This window comes from Leuresthes tenuis, unplaced genomic scaffold (genome assembly GCF_036924035.1).
Source record: "Leuresthes tenuis unplaced genomic scaffold, fLeuTen1.0.hap1 SCAF_14, whole genome shotgun sequence".
Taxonomy (NCBI): Eukaryota; Metazoa; Chordata; class Actinopteri; order Atheriniformes; family Atherinopsidae; genus Leuresthes; species Leuresthes tenuis.
The window spans coordinates 21,521,768-21,547,108 of record NW_027325368.1 but is presented as its reverse complement, the minus strand read 5'-3'; the positions used below and the strand labels follow the sequence as shown (position 1 = coordinate 21,547,108).

Below are 25,341 nucleotides of genomic sequence, written 5' to 3'. Positions count from 1 at the left end.
GTGTGTGTGTGTGTGTGTGTGTGTGTGTGTGTGTGTGTGTGTGTTGTTCAGCAGCTCTTGTATTCCTCAAAATACTTTACAAGATTCTGGGAAGAAGGTTTTATTATGTTCAAAACTTTAGTTGCACAATCGTACCTGTTTAGGATTTAACAGGTTGGGGAAAAGAAAAAACATAATTCTCCCTCACAAAATAAGTTTTATTACTATTTTGTGTCTTTTTGCCTCATATATGAAACAATGCAAAAGGTCACATACTAATACCCCCCTTGCAACCTTTATGAGATTGGGCACTGTTACAGTCTCCATAAATGCATAATTGACTCAGCCTACAAATCATGCTGGTCATGACTGCATCATTCAGTTTGGCAGCATTAGTCAGTCAGTGTCACACCACAACAACAAGCAGCAGTAAGTGCTGAGGATCAAGATTAGTCTTTTCAGAGGACTAAACCTGAGGCAGGAACTAAACAACAGTGGTTTCATGGAAATCCTTTTTAAAAATTCCCTGTTGTTTCATTTATGGGATGTATGGCCTTGAGTTGTCCAAACAAGCTTCATGGAATCTTTGCCTCTTCTCAGATGCCTTAACAAGTAAAACTATACAGTATTCTACAAAAGGAATTTTTTAATAGTTCACATGATTGTTTACATTATATTAAGCTATTTTTCAACCATCAAATGATCACAAGTGATTAGAATCACTTTATTTGTTACAAATGTCAATACTGGCATTTTAGATATATTGTTTCAGGTGGTAGAGGGAGGAGCACTGTCACAGTCCAGTTTATTGATACTTTAAACAGGAATAATGTGGGAGAACATAAACTGCATTGCAGTGGAGTAAACACACAGTACACAGACGCCACACTGCTGCCATCTACTGGACAAAACGCGCAGATATGCTGTTTAAATCCTATTGGTTAAGCCACAATGATGCAACTTGGAAAACAAGGAAATGAAACTAATGGAGTTTTTGTTTCGATTTCTAGGACTGAACCAGGTATATGCCACAACTTCACGGTGTAGTTTTAACAGGTAAGTTTTGTTTTTACTTTTCAGTCCTTTATTTTATTATATTACAGTATGATAAGACATTTCTAAACACACGTACTTCAAACCTTTTTAGCGTCTGTGAGTAGTTTAACGCGACCAATGTACCTTAAGTCACATTAAAATTGTGAATGGTTTCCCTTTACAGATACAGATATGAGTGACTCTCCTCTAAACCCACTGGTAATGATTGGCATTGGTTCCAGCTTTGCCTTCTCTGGCCTGTTTTATCATCTATACCAGGAAAAAAAGAAGGAGTTACAAAAGCTGAAGGCAAGTTCAGCATCGATATAAACCTTCAAGACAGCTCAAATTTTATGATGACTGAAACTGTTCCTCTCGGTTTCAGGAAATACCCATTTTCAAGCCAGATCAGCATTTGGTTAAAGTACTGAATGCATCCCTCCACAAGCGACTCCAGTATGTTGCAGTTGAAGGTAGGAACAAGTTTGAATTATGTCGGTCATAAAGGTCATTTATAGACTCACAGTTTCCTTCATGCCTGTTTTAAGGTCTTGTTCAGGCTGACGGGGAGCCTCTGACCAGCCAGTTTGTCCCTCGATGCTCTGGTGTAATTCAGAAGATTGTGGTGGAGGAGTACTGGAAATACTGGAACTCTGTTACCGGGACATGGTACGTCAGACTCACAAAAACACCAAAAAAAGCTTTTGTTCACAAATCTACCAGTCTAATACAGTTCTTATTTCAGGAACTCTCAGACAGTCAACAGGAAAGAGACCAACAACTCTGTTCCCTTCAGTCTGGTCTGCCCTGGATCCTACATCTCTGATGTTTTTGTGAAGGTGCAGAAGCCTCTGGATGCGTCGGGGTGCTACCTGGAGAGGGTTCATTTAAAAGTGAAACGTCCTGAGGAGGGTTTGGTGGACATAGTTGTGCAAGGTCTGAGCAGTCAGAAACCTGTGGCGATGAAGGAGAGCGAGGAGCTGCTGCGCGTGGGGACGACTATGACAGGCTTCGGGGAGGTGGTGCTGGAGGGAGGCCAGGTGATGAGGCTGCAGGCCCCGCAGGACGGCCGCAAGTACGTCCTGGTGCCCAGCGATCACAGGAGCTTCATGGACAGACACGAGGCTTCCGCCAGCATGTGGAAGGTGCTGACTGCTGCAACTGGGATAACAGGGGCTTCTCTTCTAGCTAATGTCTTATATAACTTTTTCGGGAAACAGGATGACAGGTCAAAGTAACCTTGAAGAGGGTGATTTTGCAAGCTGCCAGACCTGTGTTGCAGCCTTTCTTTTCTTTTATTACTGCCTCAGGAGTCGATTGCACAGCCATGTTGCAACGTAATTAATTTGCATCTCATAATTAGTCTCACTGGAGTTAACGTGCAACCAAGAGAAATGCAACCAGAATACATCAAAACTGGAAACAAAGACAAAACTGTAATTCTTTAGATATTTTTCTAATAATTTTGTGCAAGTGTGTGTGTGTGTGCGTGTGTGTAAATTAGAGACACGTGTAAAGAGCTTTGTAGAACCTAGACATGGTTAACAAGACGGACCAAATGTTGACCATTTACCACCTGTCTGTCCTTAACGGATCACCTGAAAGCCCTGAAGCTGCTTCCGTCAGTTTGTTTAGTCAAAGCCCATGAATGAGAACGTGGATGTGACAGTCAGCGAAGACACAACAAAGCCTAAATGGTCTGACGTGAAAATGTCACGATGGTGCGAAAAGCTGATGCCTTGTGGCTCCGTGTTGTCACAAAATGTTAGAAGTATGCGTCACGTGAAACAAGTCAGAGGCCAACAGAAATGTTTTATTCCTGCTTTAAGAGGTGAACAGGTTATTCTGGTTATCGGGTTAATTTTTCTTTAAACCAGTCTGGATAGAATTAGTGTAAGGCTTGAGAAAATGTGTGGCGTCCCTCGTCCTATCAGGTTTTGGGGATCAAATCTTTTGGGGGACGGGGCTCCCTCTTCCAAGATTTTTCACTGTGAATTTGTCATCCGACTAAATCATTAGTATTCTGTTTAATCAGTGTCAAACAAATAATCCTCTACCTCTTTGATGATTGTTTTTACCGTACTGTATTTAGTGTGTGAACTATCAATATTTAGCATATGCAAAAAAGACCAAACAGTTATTTTGAAAAGTGGTGGTTTTATTCCTGTAACATTGGACTAAATAAAGCAACAGTCGTGTTATGGAAAACAGCGAGCAACGTGCACACACTTCAATCCTGGCAGGCCGAGGGCTGTTCTTTATTTTAATAGACCTTCGCAGCACACGAGCCCTTACATAATGCGGCACTGTGTGATTGAAATGGATGTCTGCTTCAACTGTACGGATCCTGATGGGTAATGGAGGCAGAAAGCTGCTGTGGAAGGAGGGAAAAAAACCAACCCAAATCCCTTCTGTCACACGCGTTTGAAATGTTTCCAGAGTTGTCCATCCAGAAGTGCTCCTCATTATTCTCCATCCTCTTCTGAAGACTCCTCGGCCTCCTCCAACCACTGGATGAACTTCAGAAGCTGTTGCAGGAAACAACAGAAAACAAGGCAACGAGGCCATTAGAGAGTCTGCAGTTTAAGAGTGGAAAAACACTGATTATCGTGTGCTTGGCAGTGGATGGGATAGATTAGGCTCAAGGCAAATAACCTGTCCTTGAAGACATGGGGAGTGAAGCTAATAAAAGAGCGACTGTAACTTATATTGCTGAAAGTTAATATTGGTTGCGACAGAAAGGCGTCTGAATACCCAGAGCATCACAGTTTGTTGGGGGTGGGGCTGCCTGCTGACCCGTGTCCAAGGCCAAAAGTGCCTAAAAGCAACAGAACTGGACCATGGAGCAATGGAAGAAGGAAGTCTGGTTTGATGAATCATGTTTTCTTTTACATCGTGTCTGAATGGGATCTGACACTGCAAAATTGGTTCAAAAATGGTATGAGGAACACCACAAGTTTGAGGTGTTGACTCGGTCTCTAGATTCTGAAGATTTCAGTCCAACTGACCATGTATGTGATGTGTCCAATACGTTGTGGCCCTTAAAAACATTGGCCTCAAGATGGCTTTTGCTGCAAATTGTTGCCATATAAATACAATTTGATTAATTTGATTAAAAAAATTGATGGTGAGTAATTTTGGGGCTCTTTCAGAGGATCTTTAAATACACCAATCAGCAAAAATGGTGAGAACTGGCCAAACATCAAGCAGGAGATCCTTTTTTTTTGGCTAAATAATTCCTTGACCTGTTGAGGCATAAATTCTGCCAAACCTTTGAAAGTATGCTGAGGTATCTGGCACCAAACTGTCAGATGTGATAAATAAATAAAAGTTTTTGTTGCCTGAACACCAGCAGTTATTGGTCTGATATGGTTTTATAGTTTTTATTAAAACAGTCATTCACTATCCAAGCCCTGTATAATCCTGCCACTGAGGCACCACGCATGAGTTAGCTCAGATCCTCCTCGTGCAAACTCCCAGAACTGCCTATGTCTTTCAAAAGCTGCTGAAAGCTAATGTGTAATGAGCAACATTTTGTAAAATCAATGTTTTAGCACTTTATCTAATACAGTCCCAAGTGGCCGTGCTCACACACCACTTACCCCTTGGTTTTTGCGGAGCTGTCGGCTTTGGTCTGTGGTGGCTCCCTGAGAGAACCAGCGCATTATCGTCTCCTCCTCCAGGATCTCCAGCTGGTACATATTCATCAGGACCTCGGTAACAAACACAGCTGCATTACAACTCAGGCTGCTTTTATAACCCACTGTTGTGTGTTTCGCAAGATCCTTACTTTGACCATCGCAGCCCAGTGGCTCTCCTGCTCCAGGAAATGTTCCTCAAAGGCAGACAGGCAGTCTAAGTGGTCCTGTGCTCTCTTCACGTAGTTCTTAAACACAGGCGCCCATTTCTTCAACAACTAAGAGCAGAGCAAAGGGAAAAAGGAGATAACTTAAGTGTTCCATCATGTCTAAATCAGCAGGCCTGAGCTGTAGAGAATCAGCTGTATTATTCACCGGCAGGAGCAGAGCAACATATTGAGAAGTGGTGAGCTGTGGGCCCTGCTGCTGGAAAGGGTACTCCAGCACCACTCTGGTTAGAATCTGCATTACCTCCTTCAGGGTGATGTTGTAGGCGTACCTGGAGAAAGGACAAGGTGTCAAACGAGTCAGCGAACTGCAAAAAGAAGCAGCACAGCTTTGGGCGAGTTCAGAGCGTCGACTTACTTCAGAGAATTGATCTCAAGTACAAGATTGTCACAGCCGATGTTCTCCTCCAAACCTCTCTGCAGAGTCCCGAGCACCTCCATCTGGAAGACTGCACAATAGCAGTCAAGCAATGTGTTGCTTGGTCACTTAAGTCTTGTTAGAAACTGACAAGTCATGTACTGAAATAAACCTTTAAAAATCCAATAAAAGTCAACGAGAACAACTGATTCAGTTGTCTGTGTTTTGCGTCTGTGGCCAGCAGGGGGCAGTCATACTCGCTAACCTTTGACATCGTCCATCTCAGGGGAGGGAATCACCAGATCATCGGGGCCATCGGGCTCACTGTCCTCACTGTCGCTTTCAGGGTCCGGGTTCAACACCAAACCTGGTCAACAAGAAGAAGAAAAAAATCATTAAAAAGCACTGAGCATGGCAGCCTGGGATCAAGCTGTTCTCCTACCCCAGAGACACTGTGAGAGCTCCTCCTCCTCTGTGTCGTCCAGACCGCCGGCCTTCCACATGTAGCCTTTTCCTTCGGCTCCAACTTCTGCCGGGTCGAAAACTGAAAGAATGAAAAAACAGCGGGTCACTCCCTGAAACACATAAGCATGTTTGGAAAACATACTCATGATCAAAAGTCAAAAGTCATTCCGCACCTTTCTGTTTGGTCTTGTCTTTACTTTGACCGACCTCAGCATCGTCACTGAGGAATTCGTCGTCGTCGTCTTCCTCCTCCTCCTCCGGATGGTGCATGGACACCACTGTTCCTTCTGGTAAAGAGATGCTTGGCCCAATCACCACCTGGAAAACAAGTTCACAAAAAGTAAACAAACACAAATCTAAAGAGGCAGGGAATTATACCATTGTTCAAAATGACCGCTGGTGGTAAATCAGCACACAAAAACCCAGGAAGTGAAACAGAGAGGTCATTTTCTGACCGATTTTAAGATTTAAGATTTTTTATTTTAGTATTCCTCCACCTCGGCTCTTGCCTCTGGGGAGGAATAATGCAGAAACTGAAGAGCACATCCTTCGACATACACGGCGGTACCGGTACTGCTTTAATGCGTTTTTCAACAAACCAAAAAGCAGAGTTATTGTGTCAAATCACTGATTAGGTAACCGAAGGCCTTAGCAGCTCCACCGCAGTCAAAATGACTACATCTCACAAATGCATCTTCATACAATCAGCATCACTACATCCGTACAGAGGGATAACCAGAAGTGTAATAAATGTGTGTGGAGCTTACATTATATGCCAGGACACACTGTTTATTAAGAGTCACGCCGTCTTTCACCTCGGCCTTGTCACAGACCACAGACTGGCTAATCACCACATTACTGGCGATGTTAACGTTATTCCAGACGTAGGTGTGGTCCAGGATCACATTGTCACCTGTTGTAAAAAAAAAGACAAGAAAAAAAGACAAGAAATGTTAAAGAAACTTCTACAAACTGCTAATCTATTATCCTCCAGATGGGATGGCGGCAGGCTTGTGAGCTCACCTATGATGCAGTTGTTCCCAATGACGCTGTTAGAGATTCTACAGTTGGTACCGATGCTGGTGTCGCAGCCGATGAGAACGTTTTCCTCCATCTGGCTGCCGTGGCCCAGGCTGACTCCAGAGCCCCGATAGACGTTGTGGCGAGAGTATGTGCAGATTCGTCCCTCCTGGTCCGTGAAGTTGGACTCGGGGGTGAGGGGGTAAACCCATCGCCGCACAAAGTCGGACGACACAGAATCATACATGAGCAGGTTGGATACGCGGACACCGTAGCCGTCCTTGGTGACATGAATGTGTATCTGGTTGCCTAGGATCTAAACAGAAACAATGACTTATAGCACTTCACTAAACACCATGTGTAGCATAACATGGAGCAACATGCCACGCGAATAACTACGGCTGAGTAACACCTCTTCGTTAACCAAAAGCCCTCGGACAAAGTCGTCCCTCGTTTGGTAGTCAAAATTGTCAGTGAAGAGCTCAGCAACCTGAAATAAAAAAAAAAACACTTGTTACTGCAGCCACAAATAATGAGTTTAATTTACTCTCGGTCTGTACTAAAGCTGACCTGAGGGGAGCAGATGCTGATGTGGCAGTCCAGGAGGTCATGTCGAATTTCAAACTCATCACTTCCACTGTGGAAGATGTTCTGCAAAACACCAACAGGGGCAGCTGTCATCAGTCAGTCAAACCCTAAATACTCACAAACTACCAGTGGAACTGCTGCTCACCATGGGAAACTGCAGCTTCTTCAGCCCTTGTGTCTTCTGGTAGTGTAAAATCTGCTGGCTTTTGCCGTCCACAGCTACAATGACGTCTTCTTCCTCACAACGGGACCTGTGACCTGGCGAGGACTCCTTAAAGATCATGGTCATCACCGAGATGTTCTTTTCCATCTTTCGCCGATACCTGAGGCCCGAGCAACCCATTACATCCCAACAAACTCTCCTAACTGCCCAAAAAGGGCTCCCGGCTTTATACAAGGACATGGGAGGATCTCATACCTGTGCTCATGCAGTGCCCGGCTGACGTCAATGTTGGACACAACATCTCCATAAACCAACACAAAGTCAGATCGCACCAGGGACTTGGCGTCAACATCCCTGAGCACGTCTCCAAGGGAGCGGTACAGGTCCGAGGTGATGATGTGGACTGTGTTTGGAGAGGTGGGTCGACACCACTTTGACTTCCTGTCACAGACAACGTCAGGTTAACCTCTTTCACTGAGAACAGTTTGCACAGCACTAACTCCACACACTGCTAATAAAACTCACAACAAGTGTGCCTTGATTTTACTGGCCATCCAGCAGCAGAAGACAAACGTTTCTTGCACCCCAGTGGAGGTGAGGAACTCCAAGGTGTAGTCGATCATGGCAGCATTTCCTAGCGGCAGCAAAGCCTGGCACCAACAAGAGTTGACAGATGACGTTAGCAGAGTAGGTCAGGTGTTTCAGCAGTTTCATGTCTCTCCTAAAACAAAATACTTTCTTTATATCATTATTGTACTTAACAAACAAAATAACCGGGATATAAGGTGTCTTTTGTATATGTAAGTTAACGGGTTCCCATCAGGGTCAGTGCAGTTCTGTCACTGTTTCCAGCATGGGCATCACTTAGCTACCATTAGCATTCCGGTTAGCTTAGCTCGCCGCTTACCCGTGGCTGGTCCTTGGTCACCGGGAAAAACCTCCGGTTGAAGCTGTCAGCGACTAAAACAGCCTGCAGCGGCTGATCTTCTTCCTCCTGCTCCCCTGCGCCTTTCCTACCTGTAAGACCGGAGCTTGAGCGACTCTGTTTCCCCACTTTACCAGCCATGTTTGACTCCCAGCAAGTCCCAACTCTGTCATCAGAAAGTACGGTGGCGACGACAGGACAATCTTGTGCTTGTCTCCGTCGAGAAAATGGTCTCACTCGAATCCAGAGGGCATAAACGGAAGTTCACAATGATTTTAATCGCTTTGTTTTTTGTTCTTGCTTACTTTACTTTCTTAGCTGACTGATATATTAAATCTTCGTATCATATTTTTTTGGTTTCTGAAACTGTGACTGCAGTGCAGAGAACAGTGTAGGAACCGGTTAATACAAAAATTAGGTTTGTGTATACATGCAATCTGTTGAAAAAAGTAATAATTACAAGAAATAATCAGAAATTGGATTTGAAGGTTTTTTTGGCTTTATTTCCAAACAAAGAAGAGTCAGTAAACATTGCAAAAAGTCTACCATTTCAGCCGGACAATACACTTATAGTGTCACACATTGGATGCATAGTTGTTTTGATCATATAGCCATTTGAGGTACAAGACCAGTTGTTCATAAAAATATCAGTAACATAAAACATTACTGGATGGGGTTTTCCCTTATTTGACATTGTAGATTTTATGTGCATCAGACAAAATAAATGCATATAACTTTTTTTCTTTTTTGTTACCATTGTCCCTGGTCAATGGTAAATAAGTCCATTTTTTAATATTTGATGGTAATTATTGCAAATGTGGCACTGTCTACAGAAAAAAACACAATCAAAGTGAATATAGGGTATGAACAACAGTTTTATCTTCATTATGATGAGCTTTATCATAGTTGTTCAACATACTGTATGTTCTACTAAAGGATAGAAAAGATGATAGGGATTGAGAGTTTTTTTTTTTTTTAAACACTTTCCAGAAAAGAAAACGAAATAAAGTCTAAGAACATATGAAGCAACTTGTTTAACTTCAACAGAGACAACAACAAAAAACATCAGGCTCCTGCCACCAAAAAAGTTTAGGCAAGAACCTTCATTCACTGCTCTGAAAAAGCTCCACGGCTCTTCAAGATGTCCTCAGCCACCTCACACTGGACACAACCAGAAAACTACTCAAGGTGTTTGGTAATCTTCTTAGCATGCTCCAGCACGGAGTTGTATCGCAGGGTTAGGGTCATCCAGGATGCTGGGATTCCCTCAAGCCCAATCTAAACAGAAAATGAATGAATAAATAAGTCAGACCCAAAGTGCCGGCATTTTAGTGAAAATAATAAAGTACAATTAAGAAACAGACCTGAGCTCCAAGACAAGCTCCGATGAAAGATCCTCTACTGCAGGTGCATCCCCCACAGCTCATGGTGTCTCTGACGGCCGTCTCATACTGCTTGGCTGTCAGCACTCCATGCAGAGCTGCCTGGAATGCACCTGGCAAACCTGAAACAGCACCAACAGCTAGTGAACAGATTTGTCTGCCACTGTAATTCACAGCTATCCAAGTTATCGGTACTACTCCGTTATCAATCTTTACATATCAAGGCTGTGTTTTAATGGTGATAGTTTTTAAGATAGAGGGAGCTGAGTGACAATACCTCATGTGTTTGGAAACACAGTGGGGATGAGCTCCTGAGGAGTCTTGGATAAAGTCTCCTTCACCTGATGAATGTGCCCTGAAGTCAGCCAGAAAATAGAAAGAACACATTGAGTCAGTATGCAGAGGAGAGTTCATTATCAAAATAATACATAAATGCGTAAATCTTTATCTTCGCAATGTGGAATGTAATACTGGACAATATCTAAGTAGGATCGTGTTCTCAAAAATATAACATGAAACTTTAACAGAATAAGGAAGGGTAAAGTCTTTAATCCCATGACTCAGTCCCATGACTTCACCAGGAGGGGAAGCAACAATGCGGCATTAAAGCGACTACACACATACCAATGACTGCCTTGTCCAGATCCTGAGGCTGCTTTCTGTTTGGGTCACTGAGCTGATTTAGCACCACCTCCAAAGCCTTGGGGTCTGGACCGTTCAGGATGAAATGCTCCAGAAACCTGGGGAAAAAAGGTCAAAGTGTCATGAAACTGCATTTTGGGGTCCTTTTGCAAATGCCTGTTGTACTTTGCAAGAAAAAACATCATTTTCAAATCTCAACAGCACCTCATCAGCAACACATTTAGTAGAAACAATAAGCTAAAGTAAAATGAGTGCCTGGAAGATATACTGACCTTGCAGCTGCTAGAGTTTCTGCAACACATGCATCGTTGTTTTGGGTGACGCGGATGGCCCGTTCAACCTTCTCCAGCATGTCAGGCTGCCCTGCGTAAAAAGCCACTACAGGAGCCATCTTGGCTATTCCATCAATCTGACAATCAGTCTCACAGCCTACGGCAAAGACACCACATTGATTAGAGGGTTTTGGGGTTTTTTTGGTCATAATGTCGAGCTGTAAATAAATATTAGAACTGTACCTGTCTCTTCCTTCCCCGCATCGACATTCTTTAGGAAGCTCTTCACACTTCCATGTCTCCATGGCCCCTCAATAGGCAGCTGAGGTCTTGGTCCTGTCACAGACCAAAGTATAACAACCATCAGCATCATCTTAATAAATGAGTCGAAATGACATAAAAATCATCTTCATCCACATCAACTGGGGAGCTCTCTTACCACTCCTGTCTCTGTAAGGATCATTGATGGGTGTATCGTACTCTGATCCTGGTCCAAAGAATTTCAGTGTGCGCTGCTTCAGGTCGTCAACGTTTAGACCTGGTGAACAATGTAAAACAGCAAAGTCACATGATAATAATGTTGACTTGATATCTAAAGGAATTTTATATATGCATCTTAAGTTGTTGATAAGCTTTACATCTTTTCTGACCAGAGACCAGCCAAAAACTGACGTTGTTCTGTGAAGTCAATCTCATAACAAATTTAAAACATTCTGAGAAGATGTCAAAGTTCAACATGACCATGAGTCAGTCTGTTGAGTCCATAAGATAAAGATAGAGACCCACCTCCACATTCAGAAAGGGACTCCAGGAGGACATATGCCTGGTCTCCGTAGCAGCTCTGCTGGCCTGTCTGTCTCCTGTAGAAAGGGTTTGCTGACTCGGAGCGGAACTCAGGGTTTGGATTCAGAGCTAAAATCCCCTTCAGCTTCTGGAGGTCGTACACCCAGTGGAGGGGCTGGGCTACAGGGGATGAATCACAGAGGTATATATATCACAAACTGAGGTGACTCAAAACTTAACCGACAGGGATTCAAAAACACCACAACAACCCATAACTCAAATGCTTCCAGGAAACAGCTGAGCTTCAGAGCTGAAAGACACACACTGTTACTGCAAAAAAAGAAAAACGAAGCCCCTCTGATAATTCAATTCCTTCAACTTTATACCATTAAAAAAAAAAAAGAGAACGAGGAAAAAAATAGTTTTCTCTTGTCAAATGTTCCAACTGCATTAGTTACAATATAAAAGCAAAGTATGACAAACTGTCATCATCATCACCTGCAGCATCTGCAACAGCTGAGCCTACGATGGCTCCTATTGCTCTGTTGGCCACCGCTGAAGCCATCTGTCACATAAAAAAAGAGACAGAACTGCAATTAGAATTGGGGTTAAATATTGACATTTCTATGTCTTGGAAAGGAAAATGAGATTCCTGCTTCTATCGGTTGTGTAACAATGCGAACTGATCTATGCGTTTGGGACAACTTGTCAAACAACAGACACCTCTAAAACATTCGGCCTTAATTTTATTTAAAGATGATAAACGTACGCAATTATGGTAGCACGTGACGAAAGGTTACTGACGGTCACGTTAAGCTTCTTTAACTGTTCTCTGCCTCCTTTGTGTTTTTCATCCAAACAGCTCGGTAGTAGCTCGGTGTAAGCTATCTTTCAGCAGTAACTACAGACAGTAACGTTGTTTGGATGCAGCATTGTTTGTGTCTCTTCTACTTTTAGCCACAACAACAACCGTGTTCATCACTGAGGATGCATCGGTTCAGTTTCGATATTGCAAAGCACAAGTTTACGTTAGCTAGCAAGCAACCAAGCATAAGTATATGCTGACATTGAAATATCTGACCTTGTCCTCGGTTAATATGGCGCAGGACTTACTTCAAATCTTGAAAATGACCAATTGCAACTTTATTGTTGCATGACAGCTGAAGTGTTCCTGTAACATGTTATGAAAGTGTTAGCGCTTTAGCACCGCCCATACTGGGGATAACCCCGCCCCCCTCTGACACCTTTTGAACTGGCTAATTGTTTGTTCAAGTTTTACTGCATTACGCAGTGAAAAAGGCTGCGAGACAATAAATCTGACGCCTTTCAGTCTAACGTCGTGGCATTGAACGACGAAAAAAAGAAATTGTCACTAATGTAGTTATGGACACAGGGGTAAAAGCCCCTCATTCGGTTCACCAAGGACACCCAGAAAGAAAAATACCTTTCAGATGATACTTTTTTTTGTTTGTCCTGACAAGTTTATCTTGCAGATGTTTAGTAAAAATCTAGCATCTATTTGTAGATTATTTATTTATCATTTTGGTTATTTTGTGCATGCTTTAGGTTTTGCTTTAGGTTTTTAGTTGTCTTATTGAGACTCATTTGAGTGTTTTTTGTGGTTTTTTGCTTTATCGTGGATCAGTAAGCATCTCTTTATGCTGATATTCCATCTCTTGGTGCTTATTTTGTCTTCCGTTTATCATTATTTGCATCGTTTTTGTGGTTGTGGTTTTTATGTGTGACACATTGTGGTCAAACTGCATCTCTTTGTCACCAGTCGGTGGATGTCATCAGTAAAGCACTGTGGCACTTCTTTATTTTTAGTACATATTCTCTCTTAAGCGGTTATTTTATACCTGTTCAGGATGCCCCCTGGCTCGTTGGGGCCCTGGGCCGGTGACTGCAGGGCTCCTTCAGTAACCTGTCAGCGATAATGGTAATTTCACTCATTTTACAATACTTTTGCCATTACAGATTCACACTAAAGCAGATAGATAATGTATTCAAAGTATCACATTTGCACGGCGTCAAAGTAAGTCAAGTTTTATCCATTTGTCAAGAACAACAGAGTCAAATCATTAGATTGAAGTGTCTTTCTGACCAGCGAGCTCCACCTACGGGTCAGAATAAGTAACTGCAGAAGGTTAATTCAGCATCAGGGTCCTTCTAATGCAGCATGTCTCTGCTCTAACACACCTAATACAAATCAGTAAATCAGCTTTTCATCAAGCTCTGCAGAAGCTCGATAATGATCCTTTTACGTGTGCTGGTGCATTGAGACGTGTAAAAAACATGCAGGGTGGTAGTGGGTGAAGAAAGTATCGTGTAGAGGGTGTCCACCTATATAAAAAATTATTACACCTCTGTCCACAAGTACAGAACGTTATGATTATCAAAATAAATTGAACACCAGTGTTTAGAGTATATTCTTTATTCATTTCAACTTTTGAGAGGAAAAAAAAGTTTTTATTGTGCTCAGTGTTATTGTGCTAACCCTTCATTAAAAATAAGTTTGAAGTGTATATGACCACATGTTCACTCAATATTCCGTCAATAACTCAATAATCAGTTTGACGGAAGCAAAACATGTAAAACTGGAAGTTACAGAACTGATAAGGATAAAGGTAGAGTCAGATTTCCAAAAAGTATGTCCAACACGTCAAAAGCAGCTGATGTGCGGAATGTGGACACATTGACTGCCAATGTGGATGAAACACTGTTGACAGTCCCATTGTTCAGTAGACATGGAGATAAATCAACAATGAAGGACAAAAGGCAAAATAAATGTTACTGCACTTTGACCAGATTCATGATGCTATCTCTGGCTTATCAAGGACCTGACTGTAATGATCAGCTTATGGCCAGAAAAGTGTCATGTTTGAGTCTGTTGAAAATAGCAAGATAATAATTTTGGTTGTCATTTGCTGCATTCAGAAGCAAGCAATAGTAAGCTGTGTTGTCTGGATATACAGTTCAGCCACACGTACTTGAGCTGAAGACACCCCCCTCCACCCCCCCATTCTTAGGCCTGTATATTTGTGATATAAGAACTGAAAATAGTTATGCAAGCTGTCACCGCATGAGGTGTAAACGAGGAACTTGAAACTCTTCCCTGTTTCATTTAGAGCCTGACACACTGCATTAGATGTTTACAGTTACACTGAGAAAGCACAGTTTGGCTTGATTCTCCACAGTCACTTTTAACACACATATTAGAGATGTATCAGGCCTGCGTCACGACACTTAGTCACACAGACGCTCACAAACACTCACAGTGTATATTTTTCATCCCTGAACATATATTAAATCCCGCTGCTTTAATACTGTAGGCTCACACGTCTTGTTACAGAAAAAAGGGGTGTGTTGCACATGCATTACGATACCATGGAGCACATATCTATAATTAGCTTACATCTTCTCTCTCAGTTTGTAAAGTAATATCACGTGCTATCTGCTTAAGCATACTTTGCACAGGATGCATGTGTTATATGTTTAATAGATTTTAAAAAATAACTGTCGCTTTCCCCCACCTGTAAAATTATGTTTCACTTTCTTCTTGAGTCAGGGCTAAGTGACACCTATGCATGAAGCCTCAGCAGGTGCACCGCCCTCTCCTCTCCTTTCCTCTCTTCTCGCCCCATGTCCTGGAGTGACCCAACTCCACATTCTAGCGCTGCAACGATGCCAGCAGCAGCAAATTAGACACCAGCAGCAGCCCCTCCTGATATGTACTTCTCTGTCCTACATCCATTATTTTTAGATGGGATCCAAGCCTCCATCTTCACTTAATAAGGGAAAAGAGTGTCACATATTTGCAGCCACCTCTCAATCCATCATAGCATTCTTCTTCTTCATTTGGCAAAAAAGCACACAGGCTCACACACACACATGGGTACAAATTCCATGTACCTTCTCCCTTCACTTCCATCACTGTATTTAAATGTTCTAGGCCTGGTCAGGGAGAGAAAAGAAAGCCGGTTGGCCCATCATCATCTCACTCCACCCCAGTTTTACTGGCCTGTAACATACACTCAAACACGCACACAAACACACCAACACACAAAGCTGTCACCCAAGCAATCGCCTCAACCCTGCCTCATCTTTCCCATGCTCAGTTACACCCCACATAGACACATGCTCACATCTTTGTCAAACTTAGCCCTGCCCCTCTTGCACCCCGTGCCCCACTGCCAGTTTCCCATGTGGGTTTTTTTTTGATAAGGTGGATCAGGGAGTTGGTCTTGCTCTCTTCTGGGTGACGCGGATTGTAAGGGGTTCTGCATACTTTCGCCAAGCTATCTTTTTAACCTCACTGTGTAAACTGTACGAAACTAAATCAATCTAAATAGTCTCGGAGAGGAGCCATGAAGTGGACCTGGGTGCTTGTGGCAGTCTTGCTGTCCTTTGGGGAGCTATCAATGGGCATGGAGGCCCTGGACTTCCTTGAGTATGATGGCAAGGACCGTGTGCATGACCTCCACGCCAAGAACTATAAGTCTGTGATGAAAAAGTACGATGTCATGGTGGTGTACTACCATGACCATCCAGGATCCAACCACGTCGCCCGGAAACAGTTTGAGGCCGAGGAGTTGGCCCTTGAGGTGGGTTGAATTGGGAAGTTTGGGTGGAATTAAGGGGCCAGTATAAGTAGTACTGAATTTAACACCCTAAACAGGCCTAAGGCTGCTTCCAAGATTTTGGTTGAAGACTCTGAAAGGGTTTGACTTTATAGTAATCTTCAGTTTGGTTCTTTGGGCTGAAAATCAAGCCCATCTGAAGTAAGGTATGACAGTGCTGTTGGTTCAGGAGTCTTAAAATGAATTAATTAATACATTTGATACAAAAAAAGAGGGCTGTGTTTTTTAAGTGAATTTTTAAATATCTTGACAACAAACCTTCCTCTGCCTATGTCAAAGGCTGAGTCCGTGTACAAAGCATGTGTTTGTGAGGACACTTCCATTAGAATGCAAATCACACCTCAGGCCTGCTGTCAGCCTGGATACTCAACAGTTTCATCACATTAATCGCAGAGAGACATTACGTCACCCTTCAGCACAAAGTTTCGGTGTCAGCTCTCAAAGTGTCAAACAGCAGCTTACCAAGGCTCGTTCTTAGATTACACATGACTTTACTGTATATCACATGTCACATTTCCTTGCAATAGTTCGGTTTAGTTTTCAATTAGAAGATATTTTCATGTTTGTCGTCATACACATGTATGGGATTCTTTTAAAGCAATGAACAGAATTGACATTTTTAATGGAAGTATGTCAAATACAACATGGAACCAGCACTTTAAACAGCATTTTAGACCGACCTGATACCATTAAAATAATATTGAATATTGAATAAGATATGACTATTACAGATTAAAAATAAAACAATAAAAAAAGGGTTATGGCTGATATAGATATTACAGATTATCATGTACCAACAGTCTCTAATGACATTGGGCATATTTATACTTGCATGATTTTACCTTGAAGACAAATGAAAGGCGTTGGTACAAAACACTTTACAAAACTTACATGTAACTTAAAAACGGATTTGGCCATCTAGATACTATAGATGATTAAAGGGATACTCAGCATCCTTATCTGGTTCTACATCTGGCAGCTAAAGTTATTGATCTATCAGTGAAAATGAGAAGGGAGAATAATGGTGGCATATGGTGGCAAAAAAAAAAAGGATAATAATTGAGAGGAAAACGTTACGAGCCAAAGCAGCAGGAGAGTGATGCGAGAGGCTGCCCTTGGTATATCACGTAATCTCAACAGGCTCTGGCGTCTCAGTAAGGGACAGTGGGGCTCAGACTTGGGACTGCAGGCCAACGCGGCTCCAGTGCTGCCGGCTCAGCTCCCTGCTGTGAGTGACACTTGCAGTACTGTACTTGTCAGCGTATCTCTGAGCATGGAGCATCACTCCTGCCACGCCAAAATAGTCCCTGGGCTGGTGTGGCTCCTGGCACTATATTTATCCTGTGCTGCATTTGTGATGGGTCCAGTTCCCTGAAGGCTTGTGTTTCTCCTTATGAATGTATCATGATTTACATTTAATAGGATTTATTATTAGTAACAGGCAAGAGCAAAAAGGTACTACATTATTGAGGTCAAAGCATACTGTGGGGGTTGGTGAAAGGCAACTGACACATGGAGTGATGAAAGTGAGGAAGTTCCAAGTAACCATTTCTTCTTTTGGTCATTTGAAACAGATTTGTGTGTTAAACTGGCTTCCCATTGTGTCTACGGTTGATCAGTGTGCCCATTTATATTTGAGCATCTCCCCCGTCTACACTAAATGCATTTATTCCCTTTTGAATTGCAATGAGCATTAATAACATAAAGCTGCAACATAATTCACATGTTACTTGGCTGGAAAATATGCAGATGAAAGCTATAAAACCTAAACTCAGATACTACGAATTAACTTTACATGTAGATAGGGCTGTTCGGTTACCTTGAAGAGGTGATTTCATCCACATTACTATTGATGCACATTATTCACACTGAAGTAAAATAAACTTTCATGTTATATGTTTGGATGGCAAAAATATCCTATATATGCTGTAAATAAGATGATTTAGAAATCAAAACATCAGGTTGGCACCTGGATGAAAAAAGATTTATTTATCTTTGCTATGTAGATTAAATTATTTCCTAGAAAAGCTTAAATTTTGAAGTTTGATATCTCTTTAAGTTGTCCAACAGAAAAATTCCCAATCAGGTAACAAATAGGCTTGATGTTGAAAACCTCATGGATATCAATAAACAAAACGCCTTTTTCCCCAATAGAAGTTCATTTTAAAGACAAGAACGTGGTCAGCAACAAATTATCATGCAAAAGTCAATGTAAAACCACAGAGGCGGTTTTCTGTGCTCTACCCATCTGCAGTTTAAAAGTAATGTTGACCATCTGCACAACAAACTGCAGGATAGCCTGGCTAGTGTGACTATTTATGCCAAGGAAGCAGCTGCTGAAGATCTCTGAAACAAGTGCGCACGCATGTGTGTGTTTGTGTGCGTGTACGTTTTATCCTTCAAATGCGCCGGGACGTCCCTCAAACCACTTCCGTAAAGCAGATTGGCTGCTAGTGTGCCACCGCTATTGGTGGAATCAACTGTCAGTCACAAGGTTCAAGTTTCATACAGATTTAGAAAGTGCAAACACAGCCCTCCGAAAAGCAGGCTTTTATGGTAATGCAACTACTGAGTGTGGCAATTTAGTCAAAAAGACTACATCATCGAGAAACAGGCTTTCGAAAACTGCATAGCATTCACTCACACAGCCGTGAAACCATATAATTGTTTTTGCACCGAGCTGACGGCCCAGGATCATCTCTCTTTTCATGTGACAGTGTTTGTGTTTTGCAGCGCGCAGCCCAGGTCCTGGAAGAGTTTGACGATGAGGATATTGGATTCGGTCTCATTGATGCAAAGAAAGACCACATTGTTGCAAAGAAATTAGGTAAATATGGCTTCAGACAGCTCATGCATTGCTAATGGTGCAAAAATAGCCACATTTTTTTCAAATGAGCCACTTTTAACAAATCGAGTTGGCAAAAACCTGCCAACATAGACCTTCAGCAGGATATTTTAACTATAGGATTTCTTGTTCATAAAAAAAATAGAATGCCTGAGATCACAATCTGAATAAGTCTGTCCTTTTTCTCCAGGCCTCGATGAGTCCGACAGCATCTTTATCTTCACGGATGATGAAGTCATAGAGTATGATGGCGAGCTTGAAGCAGACACTCTGACGGAGTTCATCTATGATGTTCGTGAGGATATAATCTCCCAGTTAATAGCCTGCCTTATTTTAGAAAAGGAAAACAAAATCTAAATACACATTTGTTTTCCACAAAAATCAATCTCCAGAGTCTTACCCTGGTTCCCTCCTCTCTCTTCTTTCTCCCCTCCATTTTCTTCTACAGGTTCTTGAGGACCCTGTAGAAATTATTGACAATAGAAATGAACTGAAAGGCTTTGAAAACATTGAAGAAGACATCAAATTGGTGGGCTACTTTAAGAGTCACAAGTCAGAACGTAAGGATCTGTGCTGTGCTTGCATGATAACCTGTATAGAGCTACAGCTTGAGATGAACATCAAAGTGCTTGACTTAATACTTAACTTCATGCTTTTATTCTAAATGAGCACATGACAAACAGCAGCACTGAAGAGAATAACAAGTCTAAATTCTTAGATATTTTATACAGGCGCTGATCTACTGAAACAACTTGATGGATGCCTGTAAAATTTCAGATTTCGAGGCTTTTGCCGATGCTGCCGAAGAGTTCCATCCTCACATCAAATTTTTTGCCACATTCAATAACAAGGTAAGCAATTTTTCTAAATGATATTATCGTGATTCTTTCATATCAACAGTAATATGAAAAGAAAGTGCACCATTTTTCCATTATAAGGTTTTACTTATAATAAAAAGCATCTGGTCCTTGCCTCTTCTCATGAATAGTTAAATACAACCTCAGATTAACCTTCATATGCTTTATACTCAGATGCTGCATGTCATGCCTTTTGCTCTGTGTTATAGGTCGCCAGGGCTCTGGAGCTGAAGCTCAATGAAGTGGACTTCTATGAACCCTTCAATGATGATCCAGTGGTCATCCCTGGAAAACCTTACTCCGAGGATGAGCTGGTGGATTTCATTGAAGATAATGACAGGTGAGCCCCATTTGCAGCTTTGTTACAACGTTCAACTTTTCACCCTCTGAATGCAATACAATCTAATGGATCTGTGCTTATCAAGACCAACCCTGAGGAAGCTGCAGCCACACAACATGTATGAGATCTGGGTAAGAACTTTTAAACTCTTGAATATGTGGAACTATTTTTCCACGAGGTAGCTTTAATGAGATCACAGTTTGCTAACTAAAAATCTTTAGTTAGCAACAATAAGGCCTCACAGAGTTCAGTTTGTCTTTATTTATTCCACAGGATGACCATGTTGATGGTGAACACATCGTTGCTTTCGCAGAAGAGGATGATATAGGTAAAGGAACTTGAAATCTGATTAAAAAATTTTCTGACCCATGAAGAACATGACTGATCAAATCAGCCAATCTAACACCATAGCATGAGGTGGATACATTAAAACATCACATGAACATACAGCGTATAGTTAAACTGTAACCTCCTTCTCCCCTCCTCAGATGGTTTTGAGTTCTTGGAGATCCTGAAGAAAGTTGTAGAGGAAAACACTGACAACCCTGACCTCAGCATTGTCTGGATTGACCCTGACGACTTCCCTCTGGTAAGAATATGAGCAATATGCATAATAGAGACGAGACTTAAATGCATCTAAAAACCATGATTTAAAGACAAAGTTGAGAAACTGCACTGTATAACTTACTGCTGCTAACAGCATTGCATTCATTTTTTATTTTTTTTCCCCTGTAGCTCGTGCCACACTGGGAAAAGATTTTTGGAATTGACCTGTCCCACCCACAGATTGGCGTCGTTGAGGCTGATGATGTGAGTACTTTGAGTAATATTTCAGTGACTGGTTGCACCTTTGTGTTTTCTGCTGAATATTATGATACCTGTATCTATACTATATATACTCATGGCTATGTTTAAGGCTAGACAAGTTTAATAATGATAATCTGCACCTATAAGAAGTAAATGTCATCGAAATTCGCATTGTAATGGAGCGTCTGCACTGTTTAGAGGTACTCTGTGGGGCTCCCCCGCATACTGCAGGGCCCACACGCTAGTGCATGTAATGTACATGACAAAAACAAATGAAGACCCTTTGACATTGCTCCACAGACTTTTGCCTCCTCAAAGAATCCAGAGCTGAGTTGTTTTTTCTTGTTGATGCGCAGGGTGACAGTGTGTGGTTGGACATGGATGATGGCGATGACATGCCATCTGTAGATGAGTTGGAGGACTGGATTGAAGATGTACTCTCCGGTCACATTGATCCAGATGATGACGACGATGATGATGATGACGACGATGATGACGATGATGATGATGACGACGATGATGACGATGATGATGACGACGATGATGATGATGACGACGATGATGATGACGACGATGATGATGACGACGATGATGATGACGATGATGATGATGATGACGACGATGATGATGATGACGATGATGATGACGATGACGACGATGATGATGACGACGACGATGATGACGACGATGATGATGACGACGACGACGATGACGACGATGACGACGACGATGATGATTATTAAATAATTAAGTCATAAATTTACTCATCAAGTCTGACCAATGCCGCTTTAAGAGTCAACATCATTAACTCAACTCAATTCTCCTCTTTTGTAACTACTTCTTATGCTGAACTCGTCTGTTCGTGTTGATGTCTGATCTTTTCATCATCTCGCTGCATCTCACCAGAATGATATTCCATTATTTGTTAGTTCTTCTCCCTGACACATTCACTAACCCTCCGTGTAACATAATACTCTCCAAGATTCCCACATGTAACACGGTCAATAAAAAGGATATTCTTTCAAAACCTTGCCATCTACTGCTATTGATTTTTATAGAATTAAAGTTTTTATTTTCTTAAGAACTGGAGGAGTCACATTGTTTTATGCAGTATGTCTGAGTCCATCTGTGGAGTCTTTTGCTGTTTGATTGTGTTTTATTTCTGTTCAATTATTTTCTTGTTTACACCAGTATTGAATTGAATATGATCAGATCCACAGGTGCTAGCAGTCTTGTGATGGGTCTGGAATATCACCAGCCTACTATGTAAAATCAGTGTGCTGTACTCTGAAAGTGCTGTACATCATATGGGTGTTTTCTACAATGATGAGTTATGACAACAGCCAGATTCTATTTTTGTAACAAGAAAATATTAAGTTACTGTAAAGTCTTAAATAAATGACACCTTGGACGGAAACCCAACAACTGTATAGTTTTTAAAGATGCGAGTGTGTGTGAGTGTGTTAAATATGCATAACAGCAAGTCTGTAACATTAATCTATTAATTTAAAGAATCAATTCATAATTATTTTCTTCACTGCCGTGTGCTAACACAACACGGCTACCCAAACTTTACTCACACAACATGTTTGTCTTGTTGACAGCGCCACAGCTTCAGTGCATACATCATTGAACAACACCGCTAGCTCCTTAGTTTAAGTCACAGAGCTGCATGCTTTAAAGCAGACCTCAAGGAAGCTGGAAAGAAAAGAGTGTTCCACTGATTAGGATAAGTCTCGCTTCATCTGGAAAAATACTTTTATCAGAAAGTCCTTCACAAAGCCAGAACTACGTATTATTCATCATTGATAGAAGAGAATGAGAACAATCCCAGATTTCTTTTCAGCGCTTGAGTCAGGCTAACACAGTCCCAGTTCTGTTCAGCCATGTATTTGATGGAATCCTTCCCACTATCATCACTGATGTATCATCAAGTACAGCAGCTTTAGAAGTATCTTTCAAACCTGATTTGTGTTTAGACTGTCTCTATCCAGTCAATCTCTCTGAGCTAACAGTAACAATAGATTAATCGAAACCATAAACGTGTACTTTAGACCCAACCTCAACCAAATGTATCAAAGAGATTTTCCTCTTAATCAGCACTTCCATATTAGATTTGCTGACAGGCTATGTATCCCAGAGTTTTAAGGTTGCTGTAACTAAACGTTGACTTGAAAATCGGATCAAGCTTCTCTTGATCCAGGACTAACAGGACTTATTATAGATCTATCTGATAGATTCCAGTTTTTCCATGGAAATTAAGAATCTTTCTCACACATTAGAGTAGGTCATGGGGTTCCACAGAGTTCTGTGCTTGGACCAATTTGTTTCACTTTACACATGCTTCAATTAAGTTATAATATTAGACAACATGACATAAATTTCCATTGCTATGCTAATGATACTCTGCTATACTTATCTATGAAACCAATCACCAATCAAAGCATGTCTCAAAGACATAAAGATCTAGCATTTAGACTAAACTGAAGTTATTGTCTTTGAACTTGAGCGCTTAAGAAAGAAAATGTCAAGGGATATATTTACTCCAGATCGCATTTCCATTTCTATGGCTTCTGTACTTTAACTTACTTGTAAAACAGGTTTCCAGGACTGCCTTCTTTCACCTTCATAATACTGCCAAAGGAACAGTCTCTCTGAGTGATGCTGAAAAACTGGTCCATGCACTTGTTACCTCAATGGATTACTGTAATAATTTATTATTAAGTGCAACACACATCATTACATACTATTCTAAAGATGTAATAAAAAAATGTAGTAATGCTAAAATATAGACAGCGGACCGGGATCTGTGTCCAAAAAGACACAGTTAATGCCTCTATGTGTTAAGCAAACAGGTAGCGTAAAAGGAATCAGTCATTTTTTTACAAGCATTATGAAGTTAACAGTGAAATTATACCACCCCTGTCAAAACATATTGGTGAAGGTTAGTTGGTCTGCACTTTTACAGCACGTTTTTATTTTATGAACTCTGTCCAGGTTCCAAAAAGCAGTTTACAATGCGCCTCTCATTCACTATTCTTGCAGGATATTCTTTGAAACAGGAGTCAATGTTTGTCATCAAACTCTCAGAAAATTGACAGAGGGATATGGGATTTACATCCTAAAAAGCCTAATATACGCTGTCATTAACCCTTAAACAGAAGAAAACAGGGTTGTAGTGGGCGAAAAAAAAGTGGTCATGGGCTGTATATAATTATATGAAAGTGATGAGTCATTAGTCTACGTTGAACAAGGAGATTGTGTTGAGTCTTTTGTGTGGTGTTGGTCCAAAGACACATATAAAGACTACTACTCGGAGGGGAAAAAAATGGCAAATTTCCCAAATCTTTGATGATAAGGGGTTGATGTGAGGTGAAGGACGAGGGGAGATGCCAGAAAAGGCCCAGATCGACATAACATTTAAGAGATGTTTCTCATTCCAACAACTAAGAGGTTTGATTATGCCAAGGTCATTTTAGGAAGAAAATGCATCTTGCCACAGAGCACAGAGTGTTCAGACTTTCAAACTTTTCCTGGAAAGATGTTTCAACTTAATGACATGGCAAGCAAACAGTTTGGATCTCAATTTGGTCCATACTGGTTCCATACTGCAAGGCTGATCTGCCAACTGCCTTACAAGAAAACTGGAACTTGGGATGAAGAAAAATTCTTCTTTATTTGTGAAATCCAGGCATTGGATAATTGATTTTTTTTTATTTTTCTTTTCTTTTTGTTGGTTGTTGTTGTTAATGGTTCCATAATACTTTAAACTTTATCAGAAAGAAAAACATTAATTATGTTTTTTTCCGATGTTAGCTGTTCAATGCCAGAACTTTCTGCCGTTACATAGAATTATTTTGAGTGATATCTGCAACATCTTTTCCACAAAAATGTTTTAATTCCTTTTTGGCACATTATAGCTCCTTTGAGATAAAATCATACAATGGCAAAGTAAATCAGGAGCAGAGTAAGATGTGTTTTCTCTGAATTTTAAAAGCTACAGACGAAAAAAAAGCATAAGATGGAACCAGTAAGATAAAGCTAATTATTAGAAAGAAAGAAAGAAAGAAAGAAAGAAAGAAAGAAAGAAAGAAAGAAAGAAAGAAAGAAAGAAAGAAAGAAAGAAAGAAAGAAAGAAAGAAAGAAAGAAAGAAAGAAAGAAAGAAAGAAAGAAAGAAAGAAAGAAAGAAAGAAAGAAAGAAAGAAAGAAAGAAAGAAAGAAAGAAAGAAAGAAAAAAGAAAAAAAAACATCTTAAATAAACTTAGGGTAAGGGCACTCGGATCCTCTAATGTCTTTGCTTCGCCCCTGTCGGCCTCGTAATGTAATCTGTTGTTAGTTCTCTGTTGCGCCTGCGCCAAAACTAGACACGCCCCA

General features: G+C 41.2%; 4 protein-coding genes across 6 annotated transcripts; 2 read left to right on the top strand and 2 right to left on the bottom strand.

Annotated features, from left to right (window-relative positions):
- The first annotated feature begins 937 nt into the window (after window positions 1-937).
- mul3 (mitochondrial E3 ubiquitin protein ligase 3) lies at window positions 938-3,224 on the top strand. Its single transcript, XM_072363338.1, has 5 exons — window positions 938-1,035; window positions 1,199-1,323; window positions 1,400-1,487; window positions 1,563-1,683; window positions 1,760-3,224. The coding sequence occupies exons 1-5, from the start codon at window positions 1,005-1,007 to the stop codon at window positions 2,250-2,252; spliced, it is 858 nt and encodes a 285-aa protein (XP_072219439.1). The 5' UTR covers window positions 938-1,004; the 3' UTR covers window positions 2,253-3,224.
- On the bottom strand, window positions 3,152-8,571 carry eif2b5 (eukaryotic translation initiation factor 2B, subunit 5 epsilon). The gene is made up of 16 exons (XM_072363337.1): window positions 8,381-8,571; window positions 7,999-8,123; window positions 7,729-7,914; window positions 7,456-7,633; window positions 7,293-7,373; window positions 7,135-7,212; window positions 6,726-7,038; window positions 6,470-6,615; window positions 5,876-6,020; window positions 5,680-5,781; window positions 5,503-5,604; window positions 5,238-5,328; window positions 5,028-5,151; window positions 4,805-4,930; window positions 4,617-4,727; window positions 3,152-3,542 (listed from the first exon to the last, which is right to left on the bottom strand). Exons 1-16 carry the CDS (start codon window positions 8,537-8,539, stop codon window positions 3,480-3,482), a joined length of 2,130 nt encoding a protein of 709 aa, XP_072219438.1. The 5' UTR covers window positions 8,540-8,571; the 3' UTR covers window positions 3,152-3,479.
- Window positions 8,572-9,255: 684 nt separating this feature from the next.
- On the bottom strand, window positions 9,256-12,683 carry LOC140268967 (crystallin J1A-like). Of its 3 annotated transcripts, none has more exons than XM_072363968.1 (10): window positions 12,591-12,683; window positions 11,976-12,042; window positions 11,481-11,657; window positions 11,134-11,232; window positions 10,938-11,030; window positions 10,695-10,851; window positions 10,405-10,520; window positions 10,058-10,135; window positions 9,763-9,902; window positions 9,256-9,676 (listed from the first exon to the last, which is right to left on the bottom strand). In XM_072363968.1, the coding sequence occupies exons 2-10, from the start codon at window positions 12,040-12,042 to the stop codon at window positions 9,578-9,580; spliced, it is 1,026 nt and encodes a 341-aa protein (XP_072220069.1). In that variant the 5' UTR covers window positions 12,591-12,683; the 3' UTR covers window positions 9,256-9,577. The 3 variants fall into 3 exon arrangements, with proteins under 3 accessions (XP_072220069.1, XP_072220070.1, XP_072220071.1); XM_072363969.1 differs by having other exon boundaries at window positions 12,559-12,669; XM_072363970.1 differs by lacking the exon at window positions 12,591-12,683 and adding an exon at window positions 12,247-12,266.
- Window positions 12,684-15,701: 3,018 nt separating this feature from the next.
- casq1a (calsequestrin 1a) lies at window positions 15,702-22,383 on the top strand. The gene is made up of 11 exons (XM_072364204.1): window positions 15,702-16,081; window positions 18,851-18,944; window positions 19,153-19,253; window positions 19,411-19,522; window positions 19,740-19,813; window positions 20,029-20,159; window positions 20,245-20,290; window positions 20,433-20,487; window positions 20,648-20,748; window positions 20,895-20,969; window positions 21,323-22,383. The coding sequence occupies exons 1-11, from the start codon at window positions 15,845-15,847 to the stop codon at window positions 21,707-21,709; spliced, it is 1,413 nt and encodes a 470-aa protein (XP_072220305.1). The 5' UTR covers window positions 15,702-15,844; the 3' UTR covers window positions 21,710-22,383.
- The last annotated feature ends 2,958 nt before the right edge of the window (window positions 22,384-25,341 follow it).

Coding starts and splice junctions, on each gene's coding strand:
- mul3 (XM_072363338.1), top strand. CDS start 1,005: ATGCCACAACTTCACGGTGTAGTTTTAACAG. Junction 1,488..1,562: donor CCAGTATGTTGCAGTTGAAG/GTAGGAACAAGT, acceptor GCCTGTTTTAAG/GTCTTGTTCAGGCTGACGGG. Junction 1,684..1,759: donor AACTCTGTTACCGGGACATG/GTACGTCAGACT, acceptor TTCTTATTTCAG/GAACTCTCAGACAGTCAACA.
- eif2b5 (XM_072363337.1), bottom strand. CDS start 8,539: ATGGCTGGTAAAGTGGGGAAACAGAGTCGCTCAAGCTCCGGTCTTACA. Junction 7,374..7,455: donor AGAAGCTGCAGTTTCCCATG/GTGAGCAGCAGT, acceptor GGTGTTTTGCAG/AACATCTTCCACAGTGGAAG. Junction 5,605..5,679: donor GCTCTCACAGTGTCTCTGGG/GTAGGAGAACAG, acceptor CTTGTTGACCAG/GTTTGGTGTTGAACCCGGAC.
- casq1a (XM_072364204.1), top strand. CDS start 15,845: ATGAAGTGGACCTGGGTGCTTGTGGCAGTCTTGCTGTCCTTTGGGGAG. Junction 19,814..20,028: donor TTGCCACATTCAATAACAAG/GTAAGCAATTTT, acceptor TCTGTGTTATAG/GTCGCCAGGGCTCTGGAGCT. Junction 20,749..20,894: donor ACCCTGACGACTTCCCTCTG/GTAAGAATATGA, acceptor TTTCCCCTGTAG/CTCGTGCCACACTGGGAAAA.